General features: G+C 39.1%; 2 protein-coding genes across 2 annotated transcripts; both read left to right on the forward strand.

Annotated features, from left to right (window-relative positions):
• Positions 1–440: 440 nt before the first annotated feature.
• Positions 441–1554, forward strand: LOC145799790 (uncharacterized). Its single transcript, XM_082889423.1, has 3 exons — positions 441–959; positions 1056–1162; positions 1281–1554. Exons 1-3 carry the CDS (start codon positions 441–443, stop codon positions 1552–1554), a joined length of 900 nt encoding a protein of 299 aa, XP_082745549.1.
• A 9456-nt stretch (positions 1555–11010) lies between these two features.
• Positions 11011–13098, forward strand: LOC145799791 (uncharacterized). Its single transcript, XM_082889424.1, has 2 exons — positions 11011–11724; positions 12775–13098. Exons 1-2 carry the CDS (start codon positions 11011–11013, stop codon positions 13096–13098), a joined length of 1038 nt encoding a protein of 345 aa, XP_082745550.1.
• Positions 13099–14307: the final 1209 nt, after the last annotated feature.

Below are 14307 nucleotides of genomic sequence, written 5' to 3' on the forward strand. Positions count from 1 at the left end.
AAATCAATAAAATATTCAACTAGTTGGTTCATAGATGTTGGGAAACAGTTTCAACGTTTGAATTCCCTAAGTTGGTGTCTGTTCGAGTTCCATACAAGGAACTCTCTTTAGCAGCCCATATTTACTTAGTTTTTCCTGCAAGTTTTCTTTAGTGTTTTCATTTTGAGTTTTTTGGGTTAAGGTTCTGGTTTAGAAAACAACTAAGGAATACAACCTTAGTATTGTTTTCTAAAATAAGGCATTGTATCCTGGAGAAATAATTTCCAAGAGACCTTTCTGTATAACAGAGGGGAAATTGCTTAAAGAAAGCATCTTGGATGTGTCTTGCCTTTGAGTGTTCTACTTTTCTTCTTTCGTGAATCTGTTTTTCCTTTTATACATAGTTTATTTATTTTTTTTTATAAAACAATTTTAAGATAGTAATTACGAATCCCACAACAATGATCAAGACACAGATTCATGAAGTTGAAAGGCTTGAACGTTTCAATGGACTTAACTACAAACTTTGGAGTATGAAGATCTTTTTCCAACTTACTGATGCAAAGGTTGGTTATGTGCTTTCAGTTTCCTACCATCAAACAGAAGTGTCTCTTACAACTGATGGAACCAATGCTATTGATGGTACTAGTACATCCGAAGGAGCCTTGGCAGAAACTCAGAAGAAATGGATGGAGGATGATTATGTGTGTTGTTTTACCATTTTCAATGCAATGACAAATGCACTATTCAACGTCTTCCACAAGTATACAACATCATTGGAACTCTGGCATGCAATACAACATAGGTATGTTAATGAAGATGCTAATTACCAATCTTTCCTAATTTCAAAATATATTGATTTCAAAATAGACGATACTCGGTCAATTATAAATCAAGTTAATGATCTAAATGACATTGATACTGAGCGTGCTAATGCTGGAGAACCAATTTTAGAGAATATTCAAGTTTCAACTATTATTGTAAACTTCCATTTATGTAGAAAGATTACCAATGAATTTTAAAACACACAAAAAAAAAAATCTTTGAATTTGAATGAGTTGCTTCAACACATTCAGATAGAATGTGAAACAAGATTATGTGACAATCTTGAAAATTCGGGGAAGATTGAAAAAGTTCATAATGTTGAAGAACCGACATCTACTTCTAGTAAACATATTTTCAAGTTTCCTAACAAAAAAATAAATAAATAAATAAAATAAAATAAAATAAAATCTTTTAACAGGAAGAAAGGCAACTTCACTAAAAAGTAGTTTATCAAAAAGAAAAGTTTTGGTTTTTAGTTTGTGTGTGGTAAAAAGGGACATTATGCTAAAGATTGTCGCCACCGTAAGGGACACAAAAAATGAGAGCAATATGATGGACACTAATGAAGACATGATAGCCATGCGTACTGAAATCAACATGGTCAACATGGAAGATGGTTGGTGGATTGATTCTAGTGCAACTTGTCGTGCTACTCCCAATAAGGATGCTTTTCATTCCTATAATGAAGTTTGTGGTGAAAAATCCATCTTCATGGGAAATTCCTCTACAAGTGCTATCTTGGGGAAATGAGCAGTTCCTCTCTCTTCTGGCAAAGTCCTTACTTTGCAAGATGTGTATCACATTCTGGGATTTAGGAACAGTCTTGTGTCTGTTAAGAGGCTCGATGATCATGGTGTTAGAGTTGCATTTGATTCCCAAAAAGTGATCATCTCTAAGAAGGGATCCTTTGTTGGGAAGAGTTATGCTAAAGACAATATATATTCTATTAGTCTTTATAAAGACGTTTCTATTTCTTCTTATATGCTTGATTCACATGTTAATTATGTTTGGTATTATAGATTAGGACATATTGGTAGCAATTCTATGACTTGCATGATTTCACATGGTTATGTTCCTAAAAATAGTCATGTTTTAACTACACAAAATTGTGAATGTTGTGGTCAACCATAAATTGTGAAGAAACCTTTTAAATCTATTAATAGATCTACTGCTTTGTTAGAATTAATTCATCGTGACATATGTGATAATAAGGATATAATTACCAGTGGAAAAAGATATTTATAACTTTTATAGATGATTTTTTAAATTTACTTATGTTTATTTGTTAAGATCAAAAGATGAAGCTTTTGAAAAATTTAAAATATTTAAGGTAGAAGTTGGAAATAAACTTGGAAAGAAAATTCAATGAATTAGATCTGATAGGGGTGGTGCATATTGACTTAATGATTATATTCAATTTTGTGAAACACGCGGAATAGTTAGAGAAGAAACAACCCCACATTCTCCTCCAGAAAATGGTGTTGCGGAGCAAAAAAATAGAACCTTGTTAGAAATGGTTATTGCTATGTTAATTCATTCAAAATTCCTAATAGTTTTTTGGGGTGAGACTTTATATACAGCTTGTCATATTTCTAGCAGAATCATACATAAAAATAAAATTAAATCTCCTTATGAATTGTGGAAAATTCATAAACCAACTATTAATTATTTAAGGTTTGGGGTGGCATTGCTTGTGTTTTAGATGTTTCACATAAAAGGCCTAAGGCAGGAAGTAAAGCTATAAAATCTATTTTTTATTGGATATTCTATAAACAATAAAGCTTCTAGATTTTTGAATTTAAATTCAAATAGTGTATTTGAAGTGACTCATGCAATTTATTATGAACATTTGCTATTAAAGATGCTAATAATCATGAAATGGGAAAAGAATTATTATTGAGTTAGACAATACTAATTCTTCTTTGAACGATTCACTAGTTGATAATGGGTTGCCTAATGTTAGTGATAATAATAAGGAAACTGAAATAGTAGATAAATCTATTGAGTTAAGAAGTAAGACAAAGAATTGAAAAATATTTTGGTCCTACAATGTTTACTTATTTATTAGATCATGATCAAGATTGTAAAACATTTAATGAGGCTATGTCTTTGCATGATGCTAATTTATGGAAAATTGCTATAGATAATGAAATTAAATCTATTCATGATAACAAAATTTGGACTTCAACTAATCTTTCTCATAATACAAAACCAATAGGATGTAAATGGGTGTTAAGAAAGAAACTTAAAACTGATGGGAGTACAGATAAATATAAGGCAAGATTAGTTGCTAAAGGGCATAATAAAAAAGAAGGAATAGACTTTTTTGAAACCTTTTCTCTTATTACTAAAATAACTTCTGTAAGAATTATGTTTGCTATTGCTACTATTTATAATATTGAAGTACATCAAATGGACGTAAAAACCGCTTTTCTTAATGGTACTTTCGAAAAAGAAATTTGTGTTAATCAACCTGAAGGTTATGTTATTCAAGGTAAAGGAAATTTAGTTTGTAAATTAAATAAGTCTTTGTATGGTCTTAAACAAGCACCTAGACAATGGTATGAAAATTTTAAGAAAGAAATTAAGAATCTTGGTTTTACAAGCTTTAAAGTAGAAAGTTGTGTTTTCTTTAAAGTAACAGAAAATTATAAACTTCTTATAACTCTTTATGTTGGTGACTTATTAATTTTTGGTCCTAATATGGCTTGTATAAATGAGACTAAAATATTTTTGGCACAAACTTTTGACATTAAAGACTTGGGTCTTGTGGATGTTATTTTGGGTGTTAAAGTTATTAAAAAGAATAATGGATTTGTTTTGACTCAATCTCATTTTATAGAAAAAGTATTAAGGAAATTTAATCACTTCGATTGAAAACCTAGTAAAACTCCTATTAACCCTAGCAATAAATTGGTGCCGCATTTAGGCGCTTCATATACTCGTATTATAGGCAGTTTAATGTATGCTATGAACTATATACTAGACCTGATATTGCATGTGATGTAGGTATGTTAAGTAGGTTTACTATTGATCCTAGTATTGAACATTGGAAGGAACTTAGTAGAGTTTTGGGATAATTAAAATATACCATGAATTATGGTTTACATTATTTTTGCACAAATCTTGTTCTTGAATGTATAGTGATGCTAATTGGGCTTCTGATAGAACTAATTCTAATCTACTAGTGGATGGTTATTTACTATTGGTGGTGCTATAGTTTCATGGTCTTCTAAAAAACAATCTTGTATTTCTTTATCTTCTATGGAATCTGAATATGTTGTTATGTCATTAGCAAGTAAAGATTTAATTTGGATGAAAAATTTTACAAGATGTATTCCATTTAGTGAAGTGCCTAAAGGGCCTATTACTTTGTTTTGCGACAATCAAACCACAATTTACAATACTAAAACTATGAGAATCTCAAATAATGGCAAACACATTTCTATGAGATATAATCACATAAGAAAACTTGTGAAGAAAGGTAAAATATTACTCAAATATTTGCCTACTGATGAAATGCCTGAGAATCCTCTTACAAAGCCAATTACTGGTGAAAGGATCAATAAAATTATGAGAGATATGGGACTATCACCGGTTACTTAAAAAAATAGTTTTTTTTTTTATTTTATTTTTTTTATTGTAGCCTACTCTAATTAGTTGATGTCTGTATAACTTAGATAATCACTATTTTAGAGTTCAAAGGTTTTAAATTAAAATCTATAGTATGACATTTAATGAGAGGGCATATTTCAAGTGCATTTATAAACTTGTGAATAGTGGGGGTTAATGCTATTTCAAACAAAGTTTCATATCTAATTAATGCACTCAATATTCCACAGTTAAAAGGTTGGATTTTTAAATCCTTAACATAGCTCATAGCTTTGGTGGGACGATAGAGAGGTTGTGGAACGTTCTAGATGAGTTTGCCCTTGCATGTATATAAGTAAGGGGCCACTTCTTATGGATTACCGGTTTAATCCTAGAGTACTTGCTAATTGGGATTTGTGCAAGGCCAAGTTAACGAGCTCCCACGGTGAACTATGATCCTATGTATGGTGCGAATATGGTTGTTTTGAGTTTTGAATTCACTAAGATCAAGACTTAGTTCTCTTAGTTGCTTGAATCTCGAAGGTCGTATTCAACTCTAAGCTCAAGGCTTGTCCACTTATGAGTATGTGCTATACAAAAACCCAAATTTTATTTTATTGAGTTTATTTGTTGGTTTTTTTATTTTTATTTTACTTTTCTTCTGTTTTATTAGTAAATTAGTGGGGGAATTGTTATATATTATTTACTACTAATAATAATAATAATAATAATAATCTCCATGTTTGTTTTCGTTTTTGTTTTGTTTCCTTTCTTGACTCCCACATTGGAATCTAAAGGAATCTCCACACTTTCACTTGGAGGGAATTCAATATTTTGTTTTCCCTCCATTTACTTGGAATTTAAATCTTTTAGCTTTGTTCCCACATAGAAATCCTAAGCAAATGAGTGTGCACTCATCTACTATAAATAGAGGAAGGACTTTCCATATTCCTTCAAGTTTTCATTGGAGGTCTTCCAATGAAGATATCCATGAGATGGTACTTCTAGTTCTTATATATATATAGAAAGAAAGAAAGAAACAAAATGTTGAAACAGATAGTTTGACACCGTTTGAATAAATCAGTTTAAGATTTCAAATACGGAGATCCTAACCACTAGTTGGTTTATGGACGTTGGGAAACAGTTTCAACGTTTGAATTCCCTAAGTTGGTGTATGTTTGAATTCCATACAAGGAACTCTCATCAGCAACGCAAGTTTTCTTCACTGTTTTCATTATGAGTATTATGGGTTAAGGTTCTAGTTTAGAAAACAACTAAGGAATACAATCTTAGTATTGTTTTCTATGATAAGGCATTGTATCCTGGAGATATAATTTCCAGGAGACCTTGTTGTATAATAGAGGGGAAATTGCTTAAAGAAAGCATCCTGGATGTGGCTTGTCTTTGAGTGTTCTACTTTTCTTCTTTAGTGAATCTGTCACTACTAGAAAAGGGGTATAAGACATAGAACCTTTTGCGACGGTATAATTTTTCATGGAAAAAAGAAACTTTTTGCAACAGTTAATACCTTGTTACTAATGGTTGCTTTTTGTGACAGCAATTACTGTCTCAAAAAGAGGAAAGGGTATATTGGATAGCTTTTGCGACGACAAGCCAATAGTCATCACCGAAGGCCTATTTTTTGCAACAACTTTACTTCCCGTCACAAATAGTTTCTTTTTGGCCATGGCCTTTGTTGTGCCGTCACTAATAGATACCAAAAAAAAAAAAAAAAGCGGCACCTTCTTGATCGGGAAATATGCACTTTCAGTGACTAAAAAATATTTAGTCGACAATAAAACTCAACTCTTTTAGTGGGAAAATGAAATATTACTGCCCAATTTAAGTTTTATGTTTAATTTCACTATACATATTTTTTATTTGTCTGTATCTTAGCCTAGATACATACACCAAGCACTGAACAAAGAAAAAAAGAGAGTCGCTTACTCTCTCTCTCTCTCTCTCTCTCACACACACACACACGCGCACACACACACACACCATTGCTCACACTGTATTCTCTACTTCTCTTTCTGCTTTTTATCTGTTTCTCTTTCTCTTTGACATTTACATAACACAAACCCTAGGCCACCATTCAAAACCACGACCACAACAAATTTCTCATGCCATGGTGGTGATGTTTTGTTTCTCCACTGTAAGGTCGGTGGCAAACCGGTCAAAGCAGATAGCAAACAAGAAGAAGGCGCTAACACGAAACAAAATAGGAGCAGTAGTTGGTTTGGCGGAGAGAGGAAGGATGTTCAGTGGTAGTGTGTGGAGCCACGTACACTCTACCATTACTAATCCTCTCAATTTCAGACCTATTGCATCAGATAAACACACTTTCTCTCTCTCTGTCTCTCTCTCTATCTTTCTCTCTTATTCCCCTAATTTCAAACCCTAACTATAATTTTCAACTTCTCAGATCTCTTCCCCATCAATGTTCAGCCTCACCATTTCATTTTTCAAAAAACATTACAATTTTTAAGTGGTATTAGCGGTGAGATGGAGATTTATAACCTGATGTGGACTGAACTGGCTTGGGCATCGGTCAAGGTTTTTAGCTCAATTAGATACCGAGGTCTTAGCCCAGTCTTATAGTACAAGTTCGGGGTTCTAGCATTGTCTGGGGATGTGCATCATGCTAAGTTGGACAGAATTTGTCCATAGAAGGTCAGGTTCGACCGAGCAAGAACTTATTGTGCACTGCGGAGCTCGGTTGAGCTTGCACTCAGGTTTGACCGATGGGACTGAGCAGGTAGTGCGGTCCCAGAAGAGGGCTGTGGCGTCACGTCGGGCACAACTCAGTTAGATACGTTATGTGGCATGTTCGAACTACAAGAAGGAGATTCTGTCGTTCGTACATGTCAATATCGTTGGGCGGTTTGGCCATTTGGTGTTTGGTAGTATTTGCGCTTACACGTGGAAGAAGGTAAGAGGGGAACATATCCACGCCTCAGAAGGATCACAAGTAGAGAAGCACGCAGAAACTATGTAAACGGTGCTACGCCTCCATGCCTGGGTCTAGAACATCTGGCTATCAGAGCTATCTACCCCTTTGTCTCTCTCTCTCTCTCTAAGTGTGCTAACTTGACAATCGGAGGGGTTTTTCGGCTACACACCCCCAGGTAGCTCACTGTCATTGTCTTCTTAGGTCACTCAAAAAGAAGCGAAGCTTGGACATGAAGACTATGGAAAGTGGCAAATATTCACTCCTCGTACAATTGGTGTCGTCTATGGGAAATCTTTGACAGAAAATCCTTGTCCTCCAAGCTATTCCAGTTATCTTTCATGGAAAACAATGACGACATTCTGCTGTCCGCTATCGACGACATCACGCCAGAGTCTGTCCGAAGAAGGGATGGCCCTCCAGCCATTTCGACCATGGCGGGCCTAAACACTTCCTCTTGAGGGCTCCCCAAAGACACGCGTAACAAACGCGCGAGGAGCATAGACCATTCAAAAAGTCCTGAAGGGCGCTGACAGCAAAGAAAGTCACACACTCAGCTCTTGGAGCACAAATTGAAGGACCAAGACGCCATCATTCGTAGGACGGTAACTGAGATGGAGGCGTTAAAGTAGCAAGTATATGGGAAGAGTGTTGCTGGAGTGGAAAACCACAGTGAGCGCACCCAACCCCATCGTTTAGGAAGCTAGAACCAACAGTAGATACCATCCCTCTCCATCACCTAAAGTTATGGGGTTGGTTATTCTGACCCACTGGCAGAGAAGCCTTGAGCACGAGATAATAGCTACCGTCCCTCACGTCCATCGACGACGTCGAGATACTCTTACTCAGCCTGTTTGAAGGACTTAAGGGACATCTTGAAGGAATGCGTACTCTGGTGGGAGGGACGAAGGGTGCCAGCTTTGTAGCGGTTGTCCCACGGAGGTCGCACCATCAAAAAGGTCGTAATGCTGCAGTCTTGCCTGGCTATGCACGTGCCATTGTACAAGGACATGGCAAGGTTGAGCTCTACCCCTTTCTCCTTCGAGATAAAGACCACATCACTTTCCGCTAGCTTCTACCAGCCTAAGTTTATGCTCTATGATGGATAAACTGACCCATACATGCACGTGAACCACTTCTAGCAGGTCATGGCTAGCTACAGGCGAAACGACGCACTTATGTGTCTTATTTTCTCATCAAGTTTGGGTGAGTTAGGCCTAAAATGGTTCGAGAGGCTACTAGAGGAAAGTATCAAGAGATGGAAGCACCTGGCATAAGCGTTTGTGACCTGATTCAAAACCAACGCCCGAACACCTAAAGAAGTCGACCACCTTCTTAGCGTCAAGATGGAATCGGGTGACTAGCTTAAGGCGTACAATGCCAAGTAGTAGGAAACCTTCAATGAAATTCTTAATTCCCCGATCAACCTAGCAATCACCTAATACAAGCGCGGTCTCCCAGTCAGACATAGATGGTGAGACTCACTCACCATGAGTCTACCAACCAACATGGAGCTGCTAATGTAACATATCAACGAGCACATTCGAGTTGAGGATGATGCAACCGCGACTATCGCAAAAGCGAATCCGATATCAGCAGAAAAAAGGGTAGCCAGAAAGGTTCATGTGGTCGGACATGAGGCAAATCGTTTGCACAACTGTGAAGGAGAACAAGGTCGCGGCGATAATCACAATCGTCGGGGTAAGGATTGTCGTAATGACCAAGCTTATTACCACGTGATGTCGCAGAAGATGCAAAGAGAAAATTGAATGCCCGAATAGGCATCACCACAGTTTTCAAGATCCTAATCTATTGCATCCTTATCGAGATCCGTAATGAGGTATATGTCCGGTGACCGGCTAAGTTGCGTGATGCTCAAAGAGGCTTCAACCTAAGGTACCGCTACACCTACCATGATAAGTGAGGACACTACGCAAAAGATTGTGTCCCTTTAAAGCAACATCTAGAGGAGTTAGTTGTGGTCGACCACCTGGGTCGTTAAATTGATGGGGGCGTCAAGGCCACACCCCATGCTCAAGCTGAGCCAAATGGCTTGGCCACTTTAGAAGCGCCCACTAATGCGTAATCAATGTGATCTACGGAATCGTCAAGCCAGTGTAGGTATGCGAGATCCGGGGTATGATCAAGAAAGTGGAGCATATGAGGGAAGTTTTGTCAGTCCAACCCATTGTCAAGAAGGAAAAAATCGAGGTGAAAGACATACTCAACTTTTCGAGCTGAGATCTTGGGTGCATTCAAATGCCGCACAATGATGCGTTAGTGGTCACGCTTCGCATGAAGGACTTCGACATTAGGCGCATTTTGATCGACCAGGGTAGCTCGATCGAAATAATTTATTATGACACCTTCAAACAACTCAAGCTAAATGACAGGGACTTGGCCCTGGCGACCTCACCACTAGTTGGCTTCAACTCACAGCCAGAGTGGTTGGTGGGAAAGATCATCTTACCGGTCAAAGCAGGGTCCATTGTGAAGCAAGTAGAATTTTGGGTGTTGAAGGTGCCATCCGCAGATAAATTGATCCTAGGTAGAGGATGGGTTCATGCCATACAAGCTGTGGCATCGACTTACCACCAAGTCATAAGGTTCTCCTCTGCTATCGAGATGCTAGAAGAAGTTTGGGGTGATCAAGCTAGGGCCAAGCAGTGTTTCGTGGCCGTAAACGGAAGCCAAGCTGCCAAAGGCTTCGAACAAATGATCGAAGGACCGGGGGATCAAAGTGTCCTCGATGATGTGGGTACAAGAGTCGAGGAGAAGGCTGTTGAAGACATGGTAAATGTAAGGATCAACGAGAATGATCCTAAGAAGTTCTTTCTTCTAGAATCCACCTTGATTGCCCAAGAATGACTAGAGATGGTGAATTTTTTGGTGGCAAACATCGAAGTGTTTGCATGGATGCTTGGTGTCGATCCAAACTTCATTTGCCACTAACTCAATGTTTTCCCTAATGCCTGGCTGGCCATCCAAAGGACACGGAGGTCGACACTTCATCACACCGAGGTGGTGGCTGAGGAGGTGAAAATTTTGTTAGAAGCTGGAACGATCTAGGAGGTGCACTACCCGTGGTGGGTCTCTAACACTGTTGTCGTGCTAAAAAAGAATAAGAAATGGCGTGTTTGTGTCGAATACAAGACGGTCAACCAAGCTTGCCTCAAAGACAGCTTCCTCTTGCCACAAATCAATCAACTGGTAGATCTCACAGCTGGGCACGCTTACCACAGCTACCACCAGATTGCTATGCATGAACCCGACTAAGAAGTCACTTCTTTCACTACCCCGAGAGGATTGTTCTATTACAGATTTATGCCATTCGGGTTAAAGAACGCTGGAGCAACCTTTCAAAGGACGGTCACCAAGATATTTACTCCCCTGCTCGGTCGAACGATGGAAGCATATATCGACGACATGGTCGTCAAGAGCACATGTGAGGTCGTCCACTTAGCCGATCTAGCAGAGATGTTCACTATTCTCAAATGACACAAGTTGCGGTTGAATACATCGAAGTGTACCTTCGGTGTGGGGTTAGGGAAATTCTTGGGTTTTGGGTCACCAACCATGGAATTGAGGTGAATCCCTCTCAAATTAAAGCCATACAACAATTGAAGCAACCCAACTTAGCAAAGGATGTGTAACATCTTTCTAAGATGGCAGCCACGCTTAATCTATTTATAAGTTGGTCATCAGATCGTTGCCGCCCTTTCTTCCAAGCCTTAAAATCAAAGTTTTTATGGGACAAAGAATGTGACAGGGTGTTGGGCGAACTAAAAACATATCTATCCTCCGCTCCACTCATTGTCACGCCGAAGCAATGTGAGGAACTCTATCTCTATTTGGCTGTTTCTCACCACACTGTCAACGCGACGCTTGTTAGTGCAAAAAGCATACAATATCTGTTGATCTTCTACGTGAGAAAGACCTTGCTCCCAGCAGAATCGAGATACCTACCACTCGAAAAACTTTCATTGGCACTAATGATGGCCTCCAGAAAGTTGGCACATTATTTTCATGCGCACACGATCATTGTGCTGACAGAATTTCCATTGAAGGCCTTGTTTGAATGGGCTAACTTCTCCAGTCGAATTCTGAAGTCTGCAGTTGAGTTGGGGCAATTCGATGTCAAGTTTCAACCTAAGACCACCATCAAGGCCCAAGAATTAGCCAATTTCATTGCAGAATTTTCACCTGGGACTCACACCGTCTGCCCAGTGGCCCTTATCGATGTAACCAAGCTGAGGGAGGTGGGCACCACGGAAATTGCATGGCCAACTCTCACTCTAGTGCATTTCAACCTGCCTAACGAGCCAAACTTGGAAGGCGCTGCGAAAATTGTGCACCAGAGCACAACTTCATCATCCGAAGTACAACCCTAACTTGGCAATATTTCAATAGATTTGGAAAGAACAGGGCAACCTGTTGGATCCAACACCGCATCGCTAGGGGGATATGAAGTCATGCAAGTTGCGAACAACAACAGTGCGCTCAATGTGAAAATAGCCGAGCAACCAAGGAACTTAGAACAGTTGGTCCTTCAAAAGTCCCAAGACCCCACAGAATGTTGGAAGCTTTTTACTTGTGAGATGTGGAAACTTTTTGTCGATGGCACATTGAACAGGCATGGTGTCGAGCTGGGCGTAGTTTTAATCTCTCCAAACAGACTGACCATCAAACACTCCATCACACTTGGGTTCCCTGCATCCAATAATGAGGGTGAGTACGAAGCGCTGTTGGCCGGGCTAAAAAGTGAACTCTAACTTCAAGTGTAGGAGCTAATGGTGTACAGCGACTCCCAACACGTGATTAACCAAGTGTCTGGAGAGTATGAAGCCAAGGTTGACATAATGGCCAAATACCATACCTTGGTGACAGAGCAAATCAAGAAGTTTTAAGCCATACGAGTACAACAAATAGGTCGAGAAGACAATAGCTGGGCAGATGAATTAGTTGGTTTCGCTTCCATGGCCGATAAACTAGCTCCTAGGCCTTTCTTGATTGAATTCCTCCCAAGACCCAGGATCGAAGAACCAGAAAAATAGGAAGTTTTCTGCGTGGAGCTAGGTCCATTCTGGATGGACCCCATCATTCTTTTCTTGAAAGACAGAATCTTGTCGACCGACAAGAAAGAGGCGAACAAAATCTGCGTGAAGTCTAAGCAGTTTTGGCTCTCTCCATCCGGCACCCTGTATAAGAAGTCCTTAACTGGCCCGTAACTGAAGTGTGTCCATTCGAGCAAAGTTGACACCTTTTTGTTCGAAATCCATGAAGGAATGTGCGAAAGCCACATTGGGGGAAAATCCCTGGCCTATCGTGCTATTTCACAGGGGTATTGGTGGTCGTGCATGCAAGCTGACGCACAAAAGTACGTGAGAAAATGCAAGAAGTGCCAAAATTTTGCTCATAAAATTCATTAGCCAGCCAGAGAACTACTTCCACTCATAAGTCCTTGGCCATTTGCAATATGGGGACTTGACATTACGGGACCACTCCCAACTGCCCCAGGCAACCACAAGTTCTTCATCGTTGCGATAGATTACTTTACCAAATGGGTAGAAGTGGAGCCCCTGGCAACCATCAAGGGGAAAGATGTGAAGAAATTTGTCTGGCAGAATGTTATAACGTGGTTTGGAGTCCCCAAAGCTTTAATATCTTACAACGGTACCCAATTTGATGGAAAACTATTCAGAGGATTCTGTGAGGAGCTAAAGATAGAATTCTACAACTTAACACCAGCATAACCTCAATCGAATGGCTAAGCCGAAGTGTCAAATAAGACCATTCTGGATGGGCTAAAGAAAATATTGGAGAAAGCCAAAGGAAAATGGACCAAGGAGCTTCCAAATGTCCTCTCGGACTACCGAACAACTTCGAGATGCTCAACCAAGGAGACACCTTTCACTTTGGCATTTGGCATAGAGGCGATCATCCCATTGGAGATCGACATGCCCACCATCTATAGTGAAAATTTCGAGCCGAACTTAAATATAGAAACAATCGCTCTGGAGTTGGATCTTGTACAAGAATGCCGAGAAAAGGCATTGATCCATGTCACAACATACCAACAAGAATTGTCCAAGAAGTATAATAAAATGGTTCACCCCAAACAATTCATGGTTGGGGATTGGGTCCTAAGGAATGTGATGGGCAACACTTTAGTGACGGGCGACAAAAAGCTAGGGGCGATCTGGAAAGGGCCTTACAAGATAACCGATTAGGCAAGCAAAGGCGCATACCACCTAGAGGACTTGGACTACAAAGCCATACCTCGTCCTTGGAACGCGGCTAATTTGAAATTGTATTATTTTTAATTTGAACTTGTAACGTAATTTTCATAGAAGGCAAACATACCCTCCTATTTTCCAATGTAATTCTTCCAGTCACCATGAGAATTTATGAAATCTGTACATAATGAATTACTTTCCTTAAAAGATTTGTCGCATTGATGGATTGCCGTGCACCAGAGGCAATTAGCTCTCAGCCGAGGTGATTTTACCCAGCTACAAGTGTTGATGAATTGTTCCACTCCAAACTTTTATCCAAGATGATTTTGCTCAGCTCAGAGAGTTGATGAATTGTTCAACTCAAGATTCTTAGCTGAGTAGGGTTTACCTGGCTAAAAGAGTTGATGAATTGTTCAACTCAAGATTCTTAGTCGAGAAGAGTTTGCCTGGCTAAAAGAGTTGATGAATTGTTCAACTCCACTTTTGGCCGAGATGATTTTTCTCGGCTAGAAGAGCTGATGAATTGTTCAACTCAAGACTTTTAGCCAAGGTAATTTTTCCTGGCTAAAAGAGTTGATGAATTGTTCAACCTAAGATTCTTAGCCGAGAAGAGTTTGCCCGGCTAAAAGAGTTGATGAATTGTTCAACTCCACTTTTGGCTAAGATGATTTTGCTCGGCTAGAAGAGCTGATGAATTGTTCAACTCAAGACTTTTAGCCGAGGTGA

This window comes from Camellia sinensis, chromosome 9 (assembly GCF_055761805.1).
Source record: "Camellia sinensis isolate YWXY chromosome 9, ASM5576180v1, whole genome shotgun sequence".
NCBI classification, from domain to species: domain Eukaryota; kingdom Viridiplantae; phylum Streptophyta; class Magnoliopsida; order Ericales; family Theaceae; genus Camellia; species Camellia sinensis.